The 25,006-nt window shown below is 50.1% G+C and overlaps 3 protein-coding genes across 4 annotated transcripts; 2 read left to right on the top strand and 1 right to left on the bottom strand.

The window, feature by feature from the left end:
• The first annotated feature begins 766 nt into the window (after positions 1-766).
• On the top strand, positions 767-11,690 carry LOC131269607 (protein unc-13 homolog A). The gene is made up of 25 exons (XM_058272065.1): positions 767-1,468; positions 1,505-3,938; positions 4,036-4,395; positions 4,468-4,622; positions 5,467-5,504; positions 5,583-5,670; positions 6,273-6,281; positions 6,476-6,550; positions 6,637-6,856; positions 6,940-7,072; positions 7,178-7,426; positions 7,504-7,828; positions 7,902-8,174; positions 8,239-8,397; positions 8,473-8,598; positions 8,675-8,842; positions 8,946-9,227; positions 9,308-9,529; positions 9,652-9,818; positions 9,887-10,175; positions 10,233-10,394; positions 10,462-10,675; positions 10,757-10,855; positions 10,922-11,084; positions 11,157-11,690. The coding sequence occupies exons 1-25, from the start codon at positions 767-769 to the stop codon at positions 11,311-11,313; spliced, it is 7,269 nt and encodes a 2,422-aa protein (XP_058128048.1). The 3' UTR covers positions 11,314-11,690.
• A 65-nt stretch (positions 11,691-11,755) lies between these two features.
• On the bottom strand, positions 11,756-16,647 carry LOC131268916 (uncharacterized). The gene is made up of 4 exons (XM_058271214.1): positions 15,452-16,647; positions 14,940-15,366; positions 14,661-14,757; positions 11,756-13,893 (listed from the first exon to the last, which is right to left on the bottom strand). The coding sequence occupies exons 1-4, from the start codon at positions 15,987-15,989 to the stop codon at positions 11,938-11,940; spliced, it is 3,018 nt and encodes a 1,005-aa protein (XP_058127197.1). The 5' UTR covers positions 15,990-16,647; the 3' UTR covers positions 11,756-11,937.
• A 4,811-nt stretch (positions 16,648-21,458) lies between these two features.
• LOC131268680 (paired box protein Pax-6) lies at positions 21,459-23,228 on the top strand. 2 transcript variants are annotated; one of them, XM_058270932.1, is made up of 5 exons: positions 21,459-21,529; positions 21,673-22,093; positions 22,153-22,369; positions 22,636-22,776; positions 22,879-23,228. In XM_058270932.1, the coding sequence occupies exons 2-5, from the start codon at positions 21,689-21,691 to the stop codon at positions 23,082-23,084; spliced, it is 969 nt and encodes a 322-aa protein (XP_058126915.1). In that variant the 5' UTR covers positions 21,459-21,529; positions 21,673-21,688; the 3' UTR covers positions 23,085-23,228. The 2 variants fall into 2 exon arrangements, with proteins under 2 accessions (XP_058126915.1, XP_058126914.1); XM_058270931.1 differs by having other exon boundaries at positions 22,876-23,228.
• Positions 23,229-25,006: the final 1,778 nt, after the last annotated feature.

The raw sequence follows: 25,006 nt of genomic DNA, 5'->3' as shown, positions 1-25,006 counted from the left end.
ACTAGCGCTTGAGATGAAAGTATTCGATTTTGCCGTCAGATCGATTCCTAGGCTGGCTTTCTGAGTTGTCCTTGTGACGGATTGTCTCGTCGCCCTGAAGAAATAGTGTTGCGGGAGTACGGAGTCATGGGTGTAGTACCACCCTTAGATTTCTCCTCCCGCAGAATGCGGCAGAAACGGTCGTTACCAAGTGTCACATGTACCTCAGTGAAATTGAAGCGCTGAAGACAGGAGCGTGCCTGCAAAGAAGAAGCATATTCTGCAAGAACTCTGCGTCATGTGCTGCAACCTGATTGCTGAAAGTTTGTTTTGTTATGGTCGAAATAAACCTCATCGTCAAGTGCACCGATTTATGAAGTTTTAGGAAGTTCAAGCTCAAAAGACCGTAAAGTAGCTTGTTGCAAGAATTGGTGAAACACTCATCGATCAATGGGCAGCAGCATCTATCAACGCGAAGCGAGAAATTTGCAGCCCGAGGCTACACTGGCACCCGTTCAGCGTCCTTCACTTTGCAGTTAAGCTAACATCTATCAAATCTTTGGCGTAGGAGTACAGTTATAATGAAACATAAAACTGGCACCCCGTCGAACATCATATCGCGTAGGTGTGGGAAGTGGTGCAAAAACTATCAGTGAGCATACAGCGCTTCCAGAGCAGTGTTTTCGTGAAATATGTGACGGAGGTGTGGGAAGCTTATAAAGAGCGAACTACTGATCCAGTAAGAAGTGAGCGTCCTAGCAGCCCCAGCAACAGCAGCAGCAGCATCATGGACGAGAACGAGGTGATGGCGGCGTTCCTGTGGAGCAAGCAGTCGCAGGAGATGTACAGCAACCAGGGCTTGAAGGACCTGCACCATCTGCACCAGGACTTCATTATCAACGACTACACCGACAAGATCGCGACCAATATCGACCTGCTAGATACGGAGCTGAAGTTTGCCTGGGCCGCGCTGAACCTGTTGAACGAGGAGTACACGAAAATGTCCGAGAAGGTGTTCAAGCTGCAGTCGCTCAACATATCACAGCAGCGCATCGTGCAAAACCTGCAGTTTATGGAGGAAAATCGGAAGGCCTACCTCGATATGATACCGGACTACGCGAAGCACCACGAGTTCTCGCTGCAGGAGCAGTCGCGCCTTCGCAAGGACCTCGAGTACCGGGACCGGATTAACGAGGCGCTGCTGAACAGCGGCATGATACCGCTGCAGGAGGAGCAGGAGGAGTTCATGCATAGGCACCAGCTGCAGCAGGAGGCGCAGCACCAGGAAAACCTCTTCCACCAACAGCTGGTCAGCTCGGCCCATATGTATCACGCGGGAATGCAGCTGCAGCACGTCGGTCAGCACGCCATGTACGATGGCAAGCACGTCCTGGAGCAGCAACGACTGCAGCTGCAGCAACAGCAGGCTCAGATGCCTTACGAGAACGAATTTCTGATGCTGCAGCGAAACCTCGCCTCCGTGCCGGAGGTGCTGCAAGAGCAGTTTGTGAAGCTGATACCGCAGGCCGGAGCGCACCTGCACAAGCCGCAGCTAGAGTCTGGAGGTGTGGGTGCGACGCTGCAGAAACCAGAACCGACACGGATATCGACGAATCCGTTCCTGTCCGCGGGCGAAGCCGACCGGGGTCTGCTGCGTAACATCGAGCCGGCGGACAGTGCGGCGATAATCGAGGAGCAGCTGCGTACCTCCTTCCTCAACCACGCCAAGCAGATCGAGCTCGAGTTCGGCACGCCCAAGTCGAAGCGCTTCTCGGCCGAGCGCATCGAGAAGATGCAAAGCGAGGAGGTACGCGAGCTGATCAACAAGATCATGAGCGAAGAGGACGTGGCGTCGCTCAGCAGCGAAGAGATGGACAAGGTGCGGTGCTTTATGGCGAAGAACTGCAGCGAGCTGATGGACGTTTTCGACGACGACCTGCAGCAGGTGGTGCACCCGGTGAAGACGGCTGAGCTGTTGTTGGCGCGTCATAAGCAGGCGCCCCGTGTGAGCCCCAAGAAGGATCTGCATCCCAAGTATTTGCCCGAGGGTATTGCGACGCTCACCAAGGACGATCTACTGACGGTCGAGAACGGGACCATCACGATCCAGGACAGCGCATCCGAGAGCGACTTCCGGTTGAATCTCAACGCCAGTACGCTGGATGCCGGTCTGGTCAACGAGGAGGGTACGTCGCCGAAGAAGTTGAGCGAGTTCTCACCCTTTGGGCTACAAGCGGCGGGCATGATGGTTGCTGGCGAGTTAGTTGGCCACACGGAAGCGAACACCGTAGCAGAGCTCAACAAAGTGCCATCGCAAGGGAAACAAGCGCCACTGCCGGTGGACTACCACGAGTCGGCGCTTCTGGTCAACCACTACGCAGCGGCTGAGGCAGCCTATGTGGAGGCCGCCAATCAGCGTGCCTCGGCGGTGAAACAACCCACCACGACGACGGTGGAAGAGCCGAAAACAACGATTCCTTCAACGTTCGCCTGCAGCAACTTGGTAGGGTTGACCAACGGGAACCCGCTGCATCCGAGCCTGCGGCCTAACATAACCGAAGCGCTGGAGATGACGACGTGCGTTGCATCTCAGAGCCTACCGCCAACGACCAGCGTCGTCGAGACGATGCATGTGCGTAAGCACTCTGGGGCCGGTATCGTATGCTCGGAGACGGTCGTCACGTCATCCTCTCGTAAGGCGAGCGTTAGCGAGGTGGTCGTTAAGTCGACCGTTTCAGACACCACAGACACGGCAGCTATCATCCAGGCCATCATTAGCCGCCGGTCGAGCGTGGCCGAGCCGTCGACCAGTCCACCGACGTTCCAGCCGCTGCCCGGCCAGACGTCCATAACCGATTCACCCGAAATGCAAGCAATATACGACAGCCTGTCGCGAAAGTCTAGCATACCCACGCTCAGCGACACGCTGTTCTTCCCGTCGTTGGACATTACCGACTCTGGGTTCGCCGACACGAGCGACAGCCTGGCACTGTTCTCTCAGCTGCCCCTGACGGTGCCGGCCGGCGAGGCGCCGGTCAGTCTGCCCGACTTTTCCACTATGTCAGCCATCTCCAACATGCCGGACAACTCCGACTGCTCCTCCTTTCTGCACATGTCGATGAACTCGTCCGGTATCAGCGAGGCGTCGGACAGCATCGCCTTCAGCCAGCCGATGCTGGCTAGCACCGACCATCCACCCAAAGACTCGATGGCACCGTCACTCACCGGAAAGTTGTCGACGCTGCCAGCCATCCTGGCCACCCCGACGCCTACCCTAACCGCTCTTGCTGAGGGTAAACCGATCGCGGAAGCGACGGCTCCCCTAGCCCCAACAACACTGACGGCGGTGACTACGGTCACTACTTCGGCCAGTGTGAAGGTGGTGGTAGCCTCTGGTAAACCGGCACCATCGACTGTGCCAGCAGTAGCACCACCTACAGCAACGGTGTCAACATCGAACGCGAAGCCTACCGTCACGGCTGCGGTTTCCGACAAAGAGCCAGCTCACTTTGCAAGAACCACCTCACAAGCGTCATCGACCACCGTGAGTGTTGTCTCCACAACGCCAGCGAGCAGTCAAGCTGTCAGTCAACCTCCGCCGACTAAGCCAGTCCTGCCAGCGACGACTGGGGCGGCGAAACCGCCTCCACAGCAGCCACCGAGCAGTCAGGCGGGTGACCAAAAGGGTGGGTTCTTCCAGGCGACCACCGTCAACCTGGGTAGCTTCTTCAACAAGGTGAACAAAAACCTCACCCATCAGGAGAGCAGCGATGGCACGATCGGTGCGAAGTCCAAGTCCTTCTTCGCGTCGATGAAGAGCTCGTTCAGCCTCGACTCGTCGAAGGCGTCGGTGGACGAGGTGGAACCTCAGCCGACGCAGACCGCCGCCTCCGCCGCCCCGGCGCACCTCGACTCCACGCAGGCGCAGCTACCGGAGCTTTCACCCGGTGCCGACAAAGGTGAGTTTTGCCACGAACTGCGACCAAGTCGCCTGCCTGCAGCTAGTTCTAGTTCTGAACCCACTGCCTAATTTAGAGCAAATTTGTTCGCCCGCAGATGTTACCCCCGGCACTGAGCCGGCGTTCCACGAGCCCGCATTCGACATGCACACGAATGGGGCGGGACCGAACCAGCCGTACGCCGGGCAACAGCCGTCTCCACCGAGGGAGACTCACGGTGGCTCGTACGAGGTCAGTCCAACCATGCCGCAGCAGAGTCCGATGAACGAGCTGGGCGTGGAGGAATCGTTCGGCTACGTTGCGGACGGTGAACTCGGCTACAATGGCGCTACCGCTGAGGACGCCCCGTACGGCACCAACGGTACCCAGCCGGAGACACCAGTGGCATCGGAGAGGGACGCCGAGCCGGCATCCCAGCAGAGACGGCAAAGCCTCTTTCGCACTCAGGGGAGTGAGGGTAAGCGGAGCACGCGTCTCACTAATCATAGCATCACACTAACTCTCTCCAACAAACATCACCGTTTACCAGATGGCGAAGGTGGCAGCAAGTGGAAGCTGCTGAAAACGCTCAAGGAGAAGCGTATCGAAGAGAAACAGAAAGTGGTCGAAGTCGGTGAGTCCTTCGACGACGAGCCCGGTCTGTTCAAAAAGGTGGACGTAAGTGGCAAGAACGAGGAGCCCGAGGTAAATGACGCCACTGAGGCATCCGTTTTCGGTGGGAAAAAGTTTACTATGCTATGAGATTGGTATTTCGGCGCTGTTGAGTTTGATTTGTGTTAAGCAAACAGAAACAAACAGAAAAAGAAAAACAAAAAGAGAAAAACAAAACGAGCAACAAAAAAAAACAATCCTAAATCAAAGTAAACCAGAATAAGCCTGAAAAGAAAACTAACAAACAAACAAAAAATTAACCCCAAAAACATACAAACAAGAACACAACTTAAAATTACGTACTGCGTTTACCTTTGCCACTCTTCTGTACTGTTTTGTTTCCGTATTCCTTCGTTGGGTTGTGCGAGCCATGAAACTTCTCGTGTGTTGTGCGTACTTTATGATCACCAATTAAACAACTGTCTTAACACTATCTCTATACATTTATTGCTGTACCTGGTGTGTGAGGGAATACTTTATGTTTTGTTTATGTGTTAATATCTGTTATTTTGGTCGGAATCAGTTTCGGAGAGTTTGTAGAGGTAAGAATAGTTATCTCTGTTAAGTTCCATCTCCTTTAGCTAGACCATTATTGCTGGTTCGGTACTGTCTGTAGAGACTGGTGTTCAGTTCAGAACCGTATATTATCTCATCCCGAACCCCCCCCCCGCCCCCGACCCCCTCTCAACTGTTAGCATTCGAAGTTGAAACCTCTTCAAAACATTACTTACCGTACTATTGCGAGACGCAAATGCAAGTAACCGTAGCCTAGTTCACATTATCGCGCGCAATACGCGCCGCTTCAACCATAATGCGCAAGAACGGATGCGACGAGCACCCAACCACAATTAATCCTGCCAATCCTGTTTTCCTACAGAAGCGTAACGGTACGGTCGATAGCGGACGGAACAATGGGTAGGTGTTGGCAAGGCGCTGAAGAAGTTCCGGGCCTTTTGTTACCCTTGGTTTGTGCTGTTCCTTTTTTTTTTGCAGACTGGGCGATAACACCTTCTACAGCAACATCGACAGTATGCCCGACATTCGACCGAGGAGAAAATCCATCCCGCTTGTCTCCGAGCTGGTAAGTGTGCGCGGTCGGTCAGAGCGGAAGGGTGAATGTCCCTGGTTTGACTCGTTCCCTTTGCTGTCTACTATATCACCGAGCTGTTGTGCTGGGTTCGAGGTTCCTAAACCCGACCTGCATTAATCGATGCCATTAACCAATCGGTAACGTGTTCGAGATCGATCGAGAAGCGTTACCGTGCGTTAAGTGATGAACAACATCGATTAGTGCTAGTCGGGAAGGAGTTACTACACACGCGACAGTTCACTTTGATTTCCAATATTTATACTGCATCGTACAAACCTTTCTCTCTCTTTTCTCTTCCGGTGTCCTTCCATAATCCTGGCCGCTCCGTACTTCTATCTAAATGTTCCGTCTCTGTGTATGTGTGTGTGTGTGTGTGTGTTTATGTGTGTGTATCCTTTTGACTGCGGCATCATAAAAATTGGATTGAAAAAAAAACAAACCCACCACCAAACATCATCAAACAATCAAACAACATAAAAAAATCGACCACTGTCCACCGATCCGTTACTGTACGCCCGCCCCGTCGTCATTTCCGCCGTAAAACAAAAATCTTCCTCGCCATACAAACAAATGTTCTTCCAACGTTCCAACAGGTCCTCAAAGTAAGTGTTCTCTTTAAGTACTCTGTTTAGTTTTTAGTTTTGAATCTTTTCTGTATGAATCTGCACGTCTGAGTACAATCTTGTACACGTTAACACCGCACGAAGTTTTTGATATGCTGTTCGTTAAACCGCCAACCGTGCTGTGAGTCGGTGTACTAACACATTATGTCTTTTTCTTCCGCCCCATGGCGCAGACCATGGCTGCGACGAAGCGTAACGCTGGTCTGACTTCTGCCGTGCCGCGAGCGACCCTGAACGACGAGGAGTTGGTAAGTCCCGTTTCGGGTTTTTTGTTGCGTTCTGTCGCACCTGTCATCAGGTCATGTTTTGTCTAATGATCGCTGTTCGCTTGCAGAAAATGCACGTGTACAAAAAGGCGCTACAGGCGCTGATTTATCCCATCTCTTCGACCACACCGCACAACTTTGTTCTCTGGACGGCGACCTCGCCGACGTACTGCTACGAGTGTGAGGGGTTGCTGTGGGGCATCGCACGGCAGGGCGTCCGGTGTACGGAGTGTGCGGTCAAGTGTCACGAAAAGTGCAAGGACCTGCTCAATGCAGATTGTTTGCAGAGTAGGTTGACGGAAAAACCAGCGAGTGGACGATTCGGATTGGACGGATTGGTACTGAGCCGTTGCTTTCTCTGCTTGTTCTAGTGTGCTTTGCTGGTGCTTCCGAAAAGAGCTCGAAACATGGCGCCGAAGACAAGGCCAACTCGGTGATAGCCGCAATGAAGGAGCGTATGAAGCAGCGGGAACGCGATCGTCCAGAAATATTTGAGCTAATAAGGTAGGTCGTAGGCTCTTACAGAAGTAATTGGTGAAATGGGCATCTGTCATCGGTAACGCCAACCTCATCGATTAATGCTTACCGCGGCTTATTCCACCTTCACAGGAAGGTGTTTGCCGTGGAGGAGAAGAGCCACGCCGGGCACATGAAGGCGGTGAAGCAGAGCGTGCTGGATGGGACGAGCAAGTGGTCGGCGAAGATAGCCATCACGGTCATCTGCGCTCAGGGGTTGATAGCCAAGGATAAGAGTGGCACCAGCGATCCGTACGTAACGGTGCAGGTGAGCAAGGTGAAAAAGCGCACCCGCACGATGCCACAGGAGCTGAACCCGGTGTGGAATGAAAAATTCAACTTGTAAGTATCGACCGTATGGCGTAGCTCGAAACAGGGTCGATGGCGTCATTCCCGCATTCTTTGTCATTCCGTAACAGCGAGTGCCACAACTCGTCCGATCGCATAAAGGTGCGCGTGTGGGACGAGGATAACGATCTCAAATCAAAACTGCGACAGAAGTTAACGCGAGAGTCGGACGACTTTCTCGGACAGACAATCATTGAGGTGCGAACGCTTTCCGGCGAGATGGACGTATGGTACAACCTGGAGAAGCGTACGGACAAATCGGCCGTGTCCGGGGCGATCCGCTTGCACATCTCCGTAGAGATTAAGGGCGAGGAGAAGGTGGCACCGTACCATGTGCAGTACACCTGCCTGCACGAGAATGTGTTCCACTACTTGTGCGAGGAGGCACTAGGCGCGGTAAGTGAGCCGGTCACACGTCTTTTCCTACACTGGACGTGTCCCTAACCCGTACGCATCCATCCATTTGCAGGTAAATCTTCCCCAGACCAAGGGCGACGATGGGTGGAAGATTTACTTCGACGAGACGCCGGAAGAGATCGTGGATGAGTTCGCGATGCGCTACGGCATCGAGAACATCTATCAAGCCATGACGCACTTTCATTGCCTATCTACGAAGTACCTGTGCGCTGGAGTACCGGCTGTTATGAGTACACTATTAGCTAATATCAACGCCTACTATGCACACACTACGGCTTCTAGCGCGGTATCGGCTAGTGATCGCTTCGCCGCCAGTAACTTTGGCGTAAGTTTTTGGCGCGGTTTCGTTCTCGGCCGGTTCTCACCACGTTTCACTCGTTTGCTTGCAGAAAGAAAAGTTCGTCAAGCTACTGGACCAGCTGCACAACTCGCTCCGGATCGACCTGTCCATGTATAGAAATAATTTCCCCGCTTCCAGCCAGGAGAAGCTAATGGATCTAAAATCTACAGTAGATTTGTTAACCAGTATTACCTTTTTCCGTATGAAAGTACGCAATCCTCCATACATCTGTGGTACGGCCACATCAGGATCTTATCTAACCGACTTCAAACTGCCTTTACAGGTTCAAGAACTCTCCAGCCCACCTAGAGCAAGCACAGTGGTGAAGGATTGTGTTAAGGCTTGTCTGCGATCAACCTATCAATTTTTATTCGAGAACTGTTACGAATTGTATAATCGAGAGTTTCAGGTGCGGCACACATCTCCCCGTTGGTTGGTAGCGAGGTTCCACTAACCTTCTTCCATTCGTCTGTTACTTCCTACAGGTTGACCCAAATGAAGCCAAACGTGAGGGCGAAGACCACGGACCAAAACTAGAGAACGTTGATTTCTGGCACAAGCTAATAGCTTTAATTGTATCAGTTATTGAGGAAGATAAAAATAGTTATAGCGCTGTACTTAATCAATTCCCGCAAGAGCTTAACATCGGGCAGGTGGGTCAGATGTGTGGTTGTGTGGAGTGTGGGCAAAACGGTTGCTCGTCGCGTACCATTAACGTTCTTTTACAATCCCGTACCCGTTGCCTCCGCTTGCCAGGTGTCTGCAGCGACCATGTGGAGCCTGTTCGCCGTCGACATGAAGTACGCCTTGGAGGAGCACGAGCAGCACCGGCTGTGCAAGTCGTCCGCGTACATGAATCTGCATTTCAAGGTGAAATGGCTGTATACGAACTACGTCAAGGAGGTGCCACCGTACAAGGGTGCCGTGCCGGAGTACCCGGCCTGGTTCGAGCCGTTCGTCATGCAGTGGCTGAACGAGAACGATGACGTGTCGTTGGAGTACTTGCACGGCGCGTTCAAGCGTGACAAGAAAGATGGGGTACTGGACCGCCGACATGGTCGATCGTGCGTGTGCACACCTTACTCATGCCACTCTCGTGTAACCGTTTCTATTTTCAGTTCCAAAAAAGTAGTGAGCATGCTCTCTTCTCAAACTCGGTCGTCGATGTCTTTACGCAGCTAACACAGTGCTTCGATGTGGTGAGCAAACTCGACTGTCCCGATCCAGAAATCTGGAAGCGTTACATGCGACGTTTTGCTAAGACCATTGTTAAAGTACTGCTTGCGTACGTTGATATCGTCAAATCGGAGTTCCCCGATATTATGCATGAGGAGCGAACAGTAAGCCACTTACCGATACACCCACTTAGCACGGATCTGCCGTTGCCACTTGCCGTTGCTTAACTGTTTTCTGTTCGTTCTTTTTCCCCACCCTCGCTACCCCTAACCACCCGTTCCACCAGGCGTGCATTCTTATGAACAACATCCAGCAGCTCCGGGTGCAGCTTGAGAAGATGTTCGAGTCGATGGGCGGAGACAAGCTGGAGGAGGATGCGGCCAACATTCTGAAGGAGCTGCAGCAGAACCTAAACACCGCGCTGGACGACCTGGCGACGCAGTTCGCAAAGAGGTGAGCTAGCGGATGACGTTTCCCACCTTCGGTACCATACCTATCCTATGCTCTCCCTTTCCATGCAGTCTGGAACCGCGAATTACGGGCAGTGTTCGGGAGCTGGGCGATCTGCTTCAGCAGGTGAAACAGCAGAGCTCGTTGTTCCACGCGCCGCCGGCGGACGATGCGAACCTGATCGCAATCGAGGCAGACGAGGTGCTGCGCCCCCTGATGGACCTGTTGGACGGTTCGCTGTCGATGTACGCTCAGTCTTGTGAAAAGACCGTATTGAAAAGACTGCTAAAAGAACTATGGAAGATAGTAATTCGAACGTTGGAGAAAACGATTGTGCTTCCTCCGATGACCGATCGAACGGTAAGTTCTTCTCTTACATGTCCTTGAACGAGCTCCCATATGCCATTCCTTCCTCAGATGGTGTTCAAGCATCTCACCGACAATGCCAAGAATCTGGCAGCGAATGCCAAAATCGAGGATATGTCGCGTCTCATCAAGAATCACATGTCCGGCAAGCAGGACGCGAAGAATGTGCTCAGCGGTGTCATGGACATTTCCAAGGAGGTTAGTATCGCTAGTGTTTGCGTCTGTGTGTGGACAAGATTGTCTCACAAAAATCCTTTTATTGCCCCCTATCTTCCAACAGATGGAGAAAAATCTGTCACCAAAGCAGTGTGCGGTGTTGGAGGTTGCCCTTGGCACCATCCAGCAATACTTCCACGCCGGCGGCAATGGGCTGAAGATGCCATTCCTGGAGAAGTCACCAGAGCTGCAAAGTCTCAAGTACGCGCTGAGCTTGTACACGCAAACGACGGACACGCTCATCAAGTCGTTCGTCTCCGGGCAAGGTGCCTCCGAAGGTATGATCCAAGAACTTTGAAACTAGTGGAACGTCGTTGTTTATCGCTCGAATGTTTTCTCTTCCTTTCCCAACCTCGCAGAAGGGGTTAGCCATGATGATGCGTCCGTTGGAGAAGTATCCATTCAGATAGACGTCTCATCGAATCCGGAGAACGGAGAGCAGAAAATATCCGTCAAGGGTAAGTTGGCGTTAGTGAACCTCGTATAGACAATCTAACCCCCACCCTGTTTATTGCACCACACAGTAATCGCTGCCAACGATCTCAAATGGACCGTCCCGTCCGGCATGTTCCGGCCATTCATCGAGGTTAACCTGATTGGACCACACCTCAACGATAGGAAACGAAAGTTCGCTACCAAGTCGAAATCGAACAACTGGTCGCCGAAGTATAACGACACCTTCCACTTGTGAGTATACCGTCTGCAATGGCCCCCGTGCTGCGATGTCTTGCTCAAACAATCCTCTCCCCACCCCCGCAGCATTATCGGCAACGAGGAACAGCTGGAATTCTTCGAGCTACACATATGCGTTAAGGACTACTGCTTCGCACGCGAGGATCGCCTGGTCGGCGTGGCAATACTAAAATTAAAAGACGTTGTTGATCAGGTATGCTATTGGGTTTTTGCCGTTGTGTGAGTGGATGGATACGGATGAATGTGATGGACGGTTGAGAACTAAGAGGAACTATTCGAGCCAAACCGGATGCCTAAGACGACTACACTAGGATAGGCTGAAGTCGGCGAAGCAGAGCTATCGACACAGCTGTCGGCGTCCCATGGACAGCAGGAAGGGTAAGTGCACACATAGTGCGTGTTTTTCAGCACTTCCTTTTGTATATTCCAGATAGAGCTCTTTGGGATGTCATGGAAATCGCAACCTCCCTGTCGTGTGGCGTTCTGGATGTCGTGAGCCGAACTGACTGCAGTGAACCTTGCATAATTTGGAAGACATGTAGTTGTTTACTTTTGGAATAATAAAAAGGCTAGATGGATGTGATACCTCAGCTAAGAGCGAAAACATAGACTCAGACTCTGTGGTGGTTACTGTATGCATGTATAATTTTGCTTTATTTCTACATTCAACTGATGAACCATGGAAGCATTTAACATCTACACGTCGGAATACACGTTACACGATTATGAGCAGGTTCGTCTGGGAAAGCAGGTGAGAAAAACGCTTGCAGGAAGCGACCAGCAGTCGGCACGGTGCGCTCTAAGTGCGCTATTGCTGATGATGTGCCGGGCCGGCGAAGGTTCGGTTTCACATGGCCTCGTTCTTGATCACCTTCGCGCCGTCCTTGAGCGAACACTTCTGGTCGGTGCCGCTGTCGTAGTCGCGCGTCCAGAACTGCCGGATCTCCTGCCGGCGGTTCTTCATCAAGCACTTGTACTCCGAGATGCGCATCTTCTTGCCGTCGATGATGCAGGTGCGCTTCGGGCGCGGCCGATACCGGTAGTCCGGGTGCTTCTCCATGTGCTGCTTGGAGAGCTTCGCCTGCTCCTCGTAGTACGGCTGCTTCTCGAGGTTGGTCATCGCCTTCCAGCGGGCGCCCAGTATCTTCGAGATGTTGGAATTGTGCATGTCCGGGCAGGCCTTCAGGATCTTGCGCCGCTCGTCCTTCGCCCACACCATGAACGCGTTCATCGGTCGCTTGATGTGGTTCTTCTCGGTACTCGACGACCGGCTGCGACTGCTGCCAATGTCCGCCCCGAGCTCGAGCGCTCCCAGCGACCCCATGCCCTTGTCCTTCTTGCTGCTCCCACTGCCGCCGCCTCCGCCACCACCACCGCTGCCGCCACCACCACCAACCGCGAGCGACTGCTGGCGCTGAATGAGGTGCCGGTTCATGTTGTCCAGCATGGAGGTGCTATTGAAAGGCGATAGGACCGGGGTACCTCCACCAGAGCCTCCACCACTGCCACCGCCGCCACCACCACCACCACCACCACCACCAGCACCGGTCTTGAGGAAGAACTCCGGCGGTATCGAATAGCTGGATGCGTCTCCCAGCAAGCCCTGCTTGTCGTCCGGACTGCTATGGTGCGGGCTGGGCGACTGATGGTAGATGCTGAGCTTCGGATGCTTCGCCCCCATCCCGGGGTCCTGTGCGCCATAGTCGAAGAGGTGATTCGGGTCGAGCTCCAACCGGTCGCGCTTCGATTTGTGCAGGAAGTACTTGTCGGAGCAGTCCTTATCCAGCAGCGCAACCCCTCCCGCGCCCATCAGCTCCAGCCTGTGGCTGATGTCGTCCGCTTCGCACGCACCGAACAGCCCGCCGGGCCCGAACGACCCAACGCCTCCACCGCCACCACCACCACCTCCGCCGCCCAGCTTCGTTCCATTGGGGAGCTCGAGCGGCGGCAACAGCGACGGGCTGTCGCGCGACGGTTTCCGCTTGCTCAGGTTGATCGGTACGTCCGGCTCCTTCGCGTGGTATCTTTGGTTTTCCTGCTCCTGCTTCGCCTGCTCATACTCTTCGTACAGCGTGAGCGAGCTGCCGCCGCCCGAACCGCCGCAGTTCAGTGGCGGGGCGAGCATCGGTTGTTTCGCCATCAGCATCGGCGCCAGCTCCGGATCGGTCGCGTCGGGCGCCATCAGCTGCTGCTGCGTGCGCTTGCGCGAGTTCCGGCGCGGGCCGCTACTGCTGCCGGGGACGGCGGTGGCGGGGAAGGCGGACGCGAGCTGCGCGGCAATCCCCGCGTGCCCCACCAGCCCCCCGTGCCCGTCCGACATTTTGCTGGCTATCGACTGAAAGACGTTCTGGTACCGGCGGATGCAGTTGTCCGGTTCGCCGGCGTTGCCCACCACCGCCTGCCCCGCACCGTCCGGTCCCCCGCCGGCAATATCACAGTCGATGATGGTGGCCCCGGTGGGCGACTGGGTGGACGAGCCGACGCTGGTGGCGGTGGCGGAGGTGGAGGCGATGGTACCGGGCGCCGCCCCACCCAAGCCGGGCGAACTGCACATCTGGACCGTCGCGGAGGGCGCAGCCGCCGTCACCGTCGACGAGGAGCAGGAGGAGGACAGGCCGATCGGTGCCGGTGGGGACATGGCGCTGCTGCTGCTACTACTTCCACCCCCGCCTCCGGCAGGCCCGCGGCTTCCCTCGCTACCGCCGCTGACGGCCGTCGCCGCGCTCCCGCCCTGCAGGCAAGATGGCGGCTGGTCGAGGTTACTTTTGGAATTATTGTTCAGTTTGTACTTCCGACTCTCGCCCTGCAGAAAATACGAACGTCAGACATGTGCCACATACATAGACACACACACTCAGAGACACACATACACACACTTATAAAAAAAAACATGTAAATACAGATGGTGAAGATGGATGTATTATTAAAACGAACGAAAGGCAGAACAAAAGGAAACAAGTAAATAATGCAGAGCGAAAACCCGTACTAAAGCAGAGACCATTTGCACGGACCTAGTAGCAAAGCAACCGGAGAGTGTTGATAAGCGGAGTTTACAACGCACCTGTACCGAACAATAGTTTGAAAATGGTTAGATGAAAATATCTGCTTCACAATGTGTTACATGAGAGGTTCAAGATAAATATATCGATGTATCTTTGTTTATAAACAGAGTTAATGAGAGGCAATAAAGGTATGGTCAGCAAGAGCTTTCCGAAGCAGCCCCTACATAGCACCAGCGCACCAGCGTCTAACAGAGGTTACCAGATGTAGTTGTTACCGAAAAAGCCGTAGGTTAGCCCATTCTAAGCCACTTTCGCAACGCCGGATTTTATAGACTTTTCGCACGCAATCGTCATAGAGCAGCAGGTGGCGAGAGGAAAGCTAGAGACATTGGGAGGCCAACACCGACATCGGGTTATGTCGACGAGGTCGACGCGTGTGAGTCCCAGCTCCCGAGTAGCACCCAGCTGTGATGTGGTTTTGTTAGTTCATTTTCGGAACTGGCACACGGATCCGGAGTTCGCCGGGGATTAGTCACGCTGCGCGGACACATCGCGGTGGTATGCTTACAAATTCCGCCTTCAGCAGCATTTCGCGCCATATCGTGAAATACATGATCAGTCGGTTGATGTTCTTCTCCTTCTCGTACAGCGACTCCTTGAAGCTTCTGTTTGAGCGGTGTTTGAGGTTGGATTTGGGTTATCGGGTGCCGGGGTGTGATGTAAAGAGAAAGGAACGATTTCAGATGCAGTAGCCCGCGGGGTGTGAGTGAGATTCTGAACCTGGAGGCGAAGAGTGAGGTGGAGTGCCACCACCCGAAAGCAGAGCCCCCTCCTTGCGTCGGTATACCTTTTGATAAGCTTGATGTTGTTCTGCGAGGAGCTGCAGTTCATGTTGGGCGTGTTGTCGTCCACGGTGTGGCTGTGCTGGGCATGGTTGTTGAGCAGCGTGTTCGGTATCTCGTTGGGGAAGTCCAGCAGGCTCAGGTTCAACCGCATCAGGTAGATCTCGCTCATGCTGAGCTGCAGGTTGGTGATGCGCTCGTCCAGCCGCGACCGGAATGACTCCAGGTTGTTCTTCTCCACATACTGGTTGTTCAGCTGGTGGTGCGTCGACCCCGCAGCCGCAATCGTTGGCACCTCGGGCGACGACGGTGGGTGCGTATCTTCTGGCTGGCAGTTGTTGTTGTTGTTGGTGTTGGTGTTGTTATTGTTGTTGTTGTTATTGTTGTTGTTATTGTTGTTTGGAGGACCACCGCTGCCGTAGCTGTTCTTATCTGGAGAAATTGGAGCAGTTCAGAAAAAGAATTCGTTCGCTAAGTCGGATATGAGGTGATGCGAGGTGATCCATTCCATACTGACCGTTGATGTTGTTGTTCAGGCTGTCGAAGTTATCCACGATCGTCTTCAGATGGTTCAGGATCATGTTGTTGATCTTGCGCGGCGCGCCCCCAGCCCCTGGCGCTATCTTCGGCCCCGGGATGGCGGTCGGTGACGTCGGTGCGGCCTGCTCCTGCTGGCTGTTGTTCGAGATGTTCAGGTTGTCCAGGTTCATCGTCAGCTGAAAGTTATCCTGCGCACGCCCCAGCCCCGGATCGGACCCCTTCAGGATGTAGCTGGCGACGTTCAGAAACGGCAGGTTGTAGTGGAAGTCGTGCTCCAGCGGCATCAGGTGCTCGTCGTGCCGGCTGCTGATCAGGTCGGTGTGCTTGAGAAACTTCGGATCGGCACTCATCTTCTGCATCGCGATGAAGTTGGTGTCGAACGCACAGTTCAGCTCCTTCACCGGCGACGCCTTGATGAACTCCTCATTCTTCAGCGAAATCTTCTTGAAGTTGTTCTTCTCGATCGTCACCGCGTTCGACAGCTTGTTCGGGGGTGACTTGCGCTTCGACGACATTGGGAAGCTGTCTGTGTGTGTATGCGTGTGTATATGTGTGTGTATGTGTGCGAGAATGTGTGTGCTTGTTTACTTTTTTGGTTTTCAAAAGATTTTCCAACCAACTGTAAGGTAATGATTTGTCAGTTTCATTCATCAATGTAGACAGAAAGTAGTTTAAAACCGTCGAGAGTTTCAATAGTATCACATCGGTGTCATCGAGGAATCGTCGGCTCCATTTTCTTCTTTTAAATGCTTTCTTTCAGGAACGTTTACACACATTTTACAAACGCTTTTGAATCTTTTTTCTTTTTTCTTCGTTCTCTTGGATTTTTGCTGTTTTTACCTGTTAAACATCATCCTCTAAAACGGTTTATACAGGGTTTTGCTTTCAGAGACAAAGCAGACGCATTTTTAGCAACACTCCGTTCCACTTGGTAAATCCTTTATCCGTTTTTACGCCTAATCCATGCGGGTTTTCCGGATCGAGCACGCGCTACGCAACGCGTTCTGGCGCAAAATAAACTTAAAAAAATGTTCGGCTGGCATTATGTTAAGCCAACCGGACTCCGCTCACTAACTTATTTAATCTTCTGAACACGAAACACCGAAATTTTCCAATATTTTCCAATATGTCTTCTTAATATGTAATTTCACCGTTATTTACGAATTTGGTTAATCAATTTATAATATGCGCAATGGCAGACACTGTAAGCGACATGAAAAATATGGAATAAGTAGCCAATTGAAGGAAAAATATGGCTACCCTCTGTATTTGTAGTGTTTCGTAAAGAATTACAAATTCGAAAAAGAATAAAATAGGAAACCATTTGTTTATTCCATTTTTTTCCAAGCGAAACAGTGGAGCGGTTAAGAAATAAATAATACGTATGCGAGGGAATATCTTTATTATTGCGGAGGGGAGAAAAAAAAAGGCAACAGGGACCGAGAGGGATGGAGAATACGAACATAAAATAAATTGCAATGGCGGGTAAACAGACATGTTATACGGGGACAAAGAACGAACATAGTTTCAGCCGCAAAGGGGGGAAATGAGGGAAAATCGTACGTCGAACAATGCCGCTTTTGTTCATCGCGTACAGGGTTAATAACACGGCATCTGGCGAACTAGCCACAGGATAAATGCGGGGTGGAAATGCGTTTGGTATGGAAGAGCAATGATTAATTATAACAAGTGTAAACATTTATGCGGTTTCGGATGCTGGATTAAATATGTGCGTTTGTTTTCGTCTTAACACTAGGCCGGAGGAAAATATGTAGCAAAATCGCAATCGAGAGTTTGATCGTACCACTTGCCGAGTTTTCAATTCAAAACTACAGGTTTTTGGTTTTATGTTTCAGCGTTGAGTGACTCAACTTTATATTCCAATTTACATCTTCAAGAGCGCACCACCCATACCGCCCGCCCAACCAACCCACCCACCCATTCTAGGCAGTACCAGAACCACCCACCCACCAGCCCGCCCACCCGCGCAACCCATCGCACTTACTTTACAGCATCGCACACACTGCAGCATCACAATCTTTCGTCACCGCACACCACTTTGTGTTGAACAAAATAAGAGCTGGGGAAGCAACACGGGCACGGGTTGGAGTGACGGGGCGGGGCGGGGCAGGAGAAAAAAGTGCAATCGATACGATGGCCGCGCCATTGGTATTTGATGTAGCTTTTTCTTTCCCCCGTCCCGGAGCTTTCCAACCGCGTCCCGATCCCGATTCCGGTTCTTCCTGGTGTTTGAACAAAAACCAAAAAAACAGAAAAAAACGCTAGTATTTCCCGAAAACTACCACGAGCCGAAATCGGTAGCACCAGGCAGGGAAGTTACGGAACGGAAACCATTTTATAGCATCACTTTTTTCTTCTTCAGAGCGCTTAACACACTAGTCACACTGCAAAGAAAAGAAGGGGGCACCTGTTTCTAGAGACCTGATTCGACAGCAGCGATCATTGGTCGGGGTTTGATGATTCGAGCAAAACGTAGCTCCGTTTGGCGCGTCGTCACGATTTCCCTCGATCGGAGGGCGAGTAAAGGTGGTCGGAAAAAACGGAAACACAATTTGCTACCACCAGAGCAGAGGCTTTTCACAGAAACAACGCACTTCTTCTTGCAGCGAGATTCGTGCACGGCACCGTAAACGTGCACCCTCTTTCTACTGTTCGGGCGAGCTGCGACTGTCCGCTGCTGCGTGTGTGCGGCGTGTTTTTCTAGGTGACTGTACAGCACACGGTTACACGGAGCGAGATGTAACCTTTTTTTTCTTTCCTCTATCTCGGGGCGCGCGCGTCCAACGCACACAGGCGCACCGGGCGGGCTCCTGCGTGTACCAACACGAGAGCGCACGCGTGCACACAACGCTCGCGGTCTTGCAGGATGTACGCATGATCTTCGCAGCATCCGCGGGGTTTACGCGCGGCAGGTTGAATGCTTCACGCGAGTGCGACCGGTTTGTCGCGTTCACCGCTACTCGCCTGATGCCGTGGTAACCCTTGAGAGCTCAGACGAGTATTTCCAACCACCGCAACTTTTATTATGTTGGTGTAATGCTTATGTTGATATACCATTTTGAAGCTTCGCATCCGCCACTATTCGCGAACGTCCATCAAAAAGTCACAGACACTCTCATCCACGTCCCAACAAGCGATATCGTGTCCTTATGGAGGAAAACATTAAATTAAAATGTTAACCCATTCGTAGCTTTTTGGTACAAAATTCGGATCTCTAGCAGTCTTTTCGATTCCGAAATTTCACCGTCCGAAAATCGATAAATTCGGACAACGTATGCCACGAAGAACATTCGCAGACATTAGAGATAGAGTAGAATATGAATCTTTCAAAAAAGATTCGTTCTGAATCCTATAGGATTCGAATCTCAAAACTTTCCTGAACCTTTTATATTATTATTTTTATTATCTTTTAATATTCATGATTTTTAATTAATCTTGAATGATGTTTCGGTGAGTGTAAGTAGATCGAGCAAAAAAAAAGCCAAGCTCGCGACCAGGTGTCACCTGCTCCGCGATAAAGAGGCCCAAACCTCAAGCTCGAGCAGAGAAAAAAAAACAACAGTAACTCCACACACCTGGAATAGAGCGATATCCGCTAATGGCAAAAAAGTCCCATTAGAACGTCGTGCTAAACCACCCTAAGTTAAGATAGAACTCTACGCAATACTCCAAAAAAAAACGAGGGTCTTCTCATATAATTTGTGTCGCTTGGGCATTGATTTTTTTCCTGTATGAATCTTTGGGGTTTTCTTCATTCATTCAAAGATCCATGAATCTCAAAATGAAGATCAAAGAAGCGAAGATCAATTAAAACTCATGGATTTTAATCTGAACAGCTCAACTCTAGTAAGACATGCATAGACAATATAATATAATGCATGAATAACGTTAAAATGACATCCCAACGAGAAATTTTGGCGTCATTTTGATGTAAAAGAATTCTCTTGAGACCTGATCGCTCTTCTTTTCAGAAGTGTTTTACACCTTCTTTTGCAGCAGATTTCCTATGCAATTTTGGATGTAAAACACTTCTGAAAAGAAGGGTAAAACAATTCTCTTGATACTTGCGGGACACCGCAAAAGAGAACTGTTTTGACAACGTGACTGTGCAACGTGTTTATAACACCTATTTCTGGCTATACGCGTAAAAAACGTATACCCATTCGTAGTAGATTATATGAGCTGGGTTCAGGATATCTTTTCTTTCCCATAATAATTATTTTCATACAGTAAAATATTTTTGATTGTTTTATTATTTTGATACATCTATAATATTATATATAATACTATATATATCGTCCGGTTCGGTAGGCAATCAGGGGAAATGTTCAGATATCGTCCGACGCCTCCTCTGGTTCGTGCTGGCAAACAGCGACCACGGATCGTAGCAGGCTCCTTCGATGTACGATGTGCAGCACCACTCCGTCATGGCCAGTGAAAACACGTAGAACGCATTGATGATTATTTCAAGCCGCTTCTTCCTCCTTGTCGAGACCCTGAAATGTGTGAAAAGCACGGACAAATCATCATCAGTAAGAACTCTCTGCTGTGGGTTCTTACACACGTACTTACTGTCTGATGCGAGTTAACACGGCCCCGGTTAACCACCCCGAGTCGGTCAATCCAAGCGCTGCTATCGAACCCTGGCCACCGATACTATGTTACAACCGGTAACAACCGATGATCGCCGCGAAGTCCGGACTTGGCGAGCAGGTAATTGCAGATCCATCTGGAACATTTTCCGATGGCTGGCTGATCAAATCTGTTTCAAGGAAGGTAATTCACGTTGTAGTTTGGCAAAATAATGGTATTGTTTACAAATTCACAACTAACCCACCTTCATTAGTGGACTCTACTTTCCATACTCTACGAATACTATTTAATTGCCGGTAAAACGTGCCACTGCGTTTCATTCTTGCAAGACGGTCCATTTCACACACAATAACGGCTTTAACAAAACTCAAACAAATAATTAAACAACGAATACGCTGGTACACGGTCGAATGCTTGCTAGTTGGCCAGACTTGCACAGTAAACAGTAAACAGTAAACAAACAAAGGTTTGACAGCCAGTACCTCTTTCCACTGCGGTGCCTCCCAAAACAAATTATTGGTAGGTTATGAGGTGTCCATGCCTACCAAAAATACACTCGGCAAGGTTCTTTTCGGTAGGCATGGATACCTTTGGTAGGCAAGTGCAGCAGGGTTCTCCTTGGGATGTACTAGCTGAGGGACGGTTTTTTTATATGCTTCACCACGAAACCACAATGTTAGGCTTGCATGGAAAAAACGAGTTTTGAGTACAAGATTTCAGAAAATGATCTTAATTGTCTTTGTAACTGCTAACACCTATAAAAGACAGAGGAATTTATGAATAAATAAACAAGTTTTTCTGCCTGTTTGACATCCAACTTTGATGGAATATGTGGGCCTTCAAGGGTTACTGTCTATAAACCGGTTTCTGCTCCATCGATGGTCTTCCCGGTAATCACCGACCGACTGTTGCGAACGTTCTCATGGACGAAAAATTTATATTACGAGGGCGTACATGGTTAGGAAAAAATCAATTAATGTTCACGAAAAAATCATGTCCTTTTTATCTGCACGTTGAACGAACCGTAAAAAAGCGGTTCATTTGAATTTGAAACTTCAGTTCACCTGTATGCAGGTGTCGTATAACATATCTGCACCGTTTTCCCCCAGGGAAAATTTTCCTATGGTAAAAATGGAAAACTGGAAAATTCGTTGCGCTTCGGGGTCGATTGGTAGTTCGGTAATTTATTCCAGTGGAAAGCAGCTTTGAATTCAAGCTGGCTGGTTTGCTCGGTATCGCCAGCGGCTGGTTATGTAAAATCAACCCGGTACAAGCACTATAAAACGTATGCACGTCCATTGTAGCTGCCCACAAGCAACCGTGCACCTTTGGCAGGGCATGCGCATAGTGCAGCATCGTGAAACGTCTCCCCTTGGTGTCTGCTCATTTCACAAACGCCTAAAAGTAGGCATTGCACAGACATCTAGCTTCGGATCAGCAGGTAAATTACGGTTAAATTATTTTCCACTGGGCGGGCTTGATTTTCCGAGCGGAATTTTAAGCCGAAACGTATCGAAAAAACGAGTGTGTTTGTGGGGTTCGCTTTGCTAATCGCCGTGTTCTGCTTGCTTGCCCGAATTACAGCGTTCTCTGCGCAACGATGCAAATCCAGAGCAATATACAGAGTGTGAACTCGATTTTCGGCTGCAACTCGTCGGGTCATAGTGGCATCAACCAGCTCGGTGGCGTGTACGTGAACGGGCGGCCGCTGCCCGACTCCACCCGGCAGAAGATCGTCGAGCTGGCGCACTCGGGCGCGCGCCCCTGTGATATTTCCCGCATCCTGCAGGTCTCCAATGGGTGCGTTAGCAAAATACTCGGCCGGTACTACGAGACGGGCTCGATCAAACCGCGAGCCATCGGCGGCAGCAAGCCCCGCGTGGCGACGGCGGCCGTAGTGTCGAAGATCGCGGAGTATAAGGCTGAATGTCCGAGCATTTTCGCTTGGGAGATACGCGACCGTCTGCTTTCGGAGGGCACCTGCAACAACGACAACATACCGAGCGTAAGCACCACCACTGGTTCACCTGCCCTTCTTACTTTTCACACCCAAACCTTTTGCAGGTGTCATCCATCAATCGTGTCTTGCGAAATCTAGCATCGAACAAGGAAACGTCGTCGCAGAGCAATGAGACGGTGTACGAGAAAATCAAACTATTCAACAACACCAGCGGCCACTGGACCTGGTGCCAGAACATTGGTAGCGGTCAGTTCAACTTCTCCTCGCACCCGATTCCCCATCTGTCGCTTAAATCATCCGCCGAGCAGCCTTCCAAGCCAGGTGCGTTCAGTTTTCGTTCCTTTCGTCTGTTGGAAGACTTTGTTTTCCAGAGTAAAGTAACGTTTGTTATTAAGAACCGTTTGTCCACTTGATCTTTTCGATCAACTTAAACAATGTTTACATTGTTTTGCGGTAGAAACTAGTTTCCAAAACGTTGAATTATATAACATTTGTCGAAAATGCAAACGAAACTAGTTTCCGATTGTATCTTAGTTGGTTTTTCCATTGTCAACAACCTTCTTCTTTTAATCACCACTTTACCTCAGCCAACTGTTGCCTGGAAGAGATGAGTGATAAATACTCGTCCGAAGACGACGAGGACTCCGAGCTTCGCCTGAAGCTGAAGCGAAAACTGCAACGAAATCGAACATCGTTCACGAACGAGCAGATCGAAAATTTAGAACGAGGTAACTAGCGTTTCTCAGCTACCACCGCACACTACAATCGTTCTTTGACGCTTGATGTCTCGTTTTGTGTCGTTTTGTTCCAATCTCTTCCAACTCAAGCAGAATTCGAGCGCACCCACTACCCGGACGTGTTTGCCCGCGAACGGCTGTCCGAGCGGATCCAGCTGCCGGAGGCACGCATACAGGTATGGCTAGGGACACGGTCAGGTATGGTAAACCAGGTAAATTGCAATCCACTGTATATCAACAATAGTCTGATAGCCAAAGTCGTACGTGTGATAAACTGGGTGCTGGTACAGTGTCGGTAAGTTACTTCCCATACTCCATAAAAGGGAATTTATGTTAAGTAGTAGATGAACGAGCATATGGAATGGTTGGGTTTCCAGTCTTCTCATTCCCAGCACGAATCGATGAAATTCATCCCCCCCGTGGAATCGCTGTTCCGGTGGTAAATAAATAACTCGCTTTTAAACTCGCAACCAATCGTCTTTTCTTACCAATCTGACAAACAGTCGCTAATGAACTCTTTGCATCCGACATTGGCTAGCCCCTTAACGCCGTGGGTGTCGAAGCGGAATGATTGCATTAAAATCGCTGTCAGAGCAAGGGTTAAAGTACTATCGCTTAGTAATACATGGAAACTATTATTGGGACTTGCAATGACCCGTTTGACGTAGGCGAGGGGGAGGATGGGCAGTTGAGAGGAACGTATAAAATCGCAAACAGATGTGCGAGTAGCGTAATTGCCACCCTAGTGGCCCCAGATGGGTTCTACTCGAATAACGATTTACCAGATTCGCCCGTTCGCCCGTCTTAATTGCTTTAAAAAATGTCATATCGTTAGCACTATAGACTTGGTTGGTCGGGTGATTACGTAATGGGGTCACACTGGGGCACCGGTCAACACAAGTGAGAAAGAAACTGTGTTTGAGAAACAATCCATCCCAGGTTTGTAAATAAAATGAACACCCACACCGGATACTACAATGTATTTGTCGATTTTTAGCAAAACTTCAACCAAATCGTTCTTTACTTTCTATTAACAGTTTATTTTATTTGGTTTTAACTTTAATATGTGTGGAATCAAATTTGAAAGACAAACAAAAAATCACACTCTTTAGCAAATTCTAATTTCTTTTTTAACTGAGTTACATTTTGGTATTTTCAATTTTCATCAATGATGACAATGATGAATCCATGGCACTTGGTAGCATGAAAAAAATTAAATGTATGTAATGCCTTTATGCATTACGTTGGCTGTCACGTCCCATGTTACGGGAGACAGTAGCAATCCTTATCAGCACTTTTCTATAATATGGTATTGTACTCGTAGCGAAGTAGGCTGTAGCAATGACAAAAATGTATCCTTTGGGAAGTCTAGTTTTTGTTTGGTTTTGAAAACTGTTTGATAACCAAATTTCAACACGTTGGCTGCCGTGTCACCCCAAAAGCGGATGACAGCAGTAATGCTCATCAGCCCACGTACACTTAAATAGTAGTGGACTTATATAGTAGCAGTGCAAAGTAATGGCTAAAATGTCTCCTTTAGTAATTGAAAATCGTTGGTTCAATTCATTTTACAACCAAATTTGACACGTTGACTGCAACGCCCCCCAAAAATTGGGTGACAGGACCAATTAGTTCTGAAAAGTTTTTGACCCATATATAGATGAAAATGCATCACAAAAACCATAGAAATATTAAAATTATTTTTTTCGGGAAGCTAATTCTTTGCTTGGTCTTCGAAAACCATCGGTTTAACAAATGTTATAAACAAATTTTATTAAAAAAGATTGTACTGCTAAAAACGCTTGACAGTCAACATGTTAACATAAATAATTGAACTGAAATAGGTTTCATAAGGATACGTTTCAGTAAATATTTTAGCATACTACTATAGAAGTCCACTACCCGCTTTTGGGGTGACATGGCAGTCAACGTGCTAAGAGCAGACATGTTGGCGTGGTATGATGTATCTTATGTTCGTTCGGTCTTCTTCGGTTGTCCTGGCGGTTGCTCTGGCCCATAGTGCAGCTGGGCCACCCGGTGCCGCCATGCTTGGTGCAATCTGGAGCTAAACGAAACTGCCCATTTCGCTCCGTTCGCCCCATTATGCCGATGTCAAACGCGGGATCCGACACGCAAGCTCTCACCCAACCAGCCAAAAAGAAAGCAATTCACCCGCACACACCCATAAAAAGAAGCCCTACAAACAGTTTGAATGAACTCA

This window comes from Anopheles coustani, chromosome X (assembly GCF_943734705.1).
Source record: "Anopheles coustani chromosome X, idAnoCousDA_361_x.2, whole genome shotgun sequence".
Taxonomy (NCBI): domain Eukaryota; kingdom Metazoa; phylum Arthropoda; class Insecta; order Diptera; family Culicidae; genus Anopheles; species Anopheles coustani.
The sequence above is the reverse complement of the archived record's forward strand: the minus strand, read 5'-3'. Positions and strand labels throughout refer to the sequence as shown.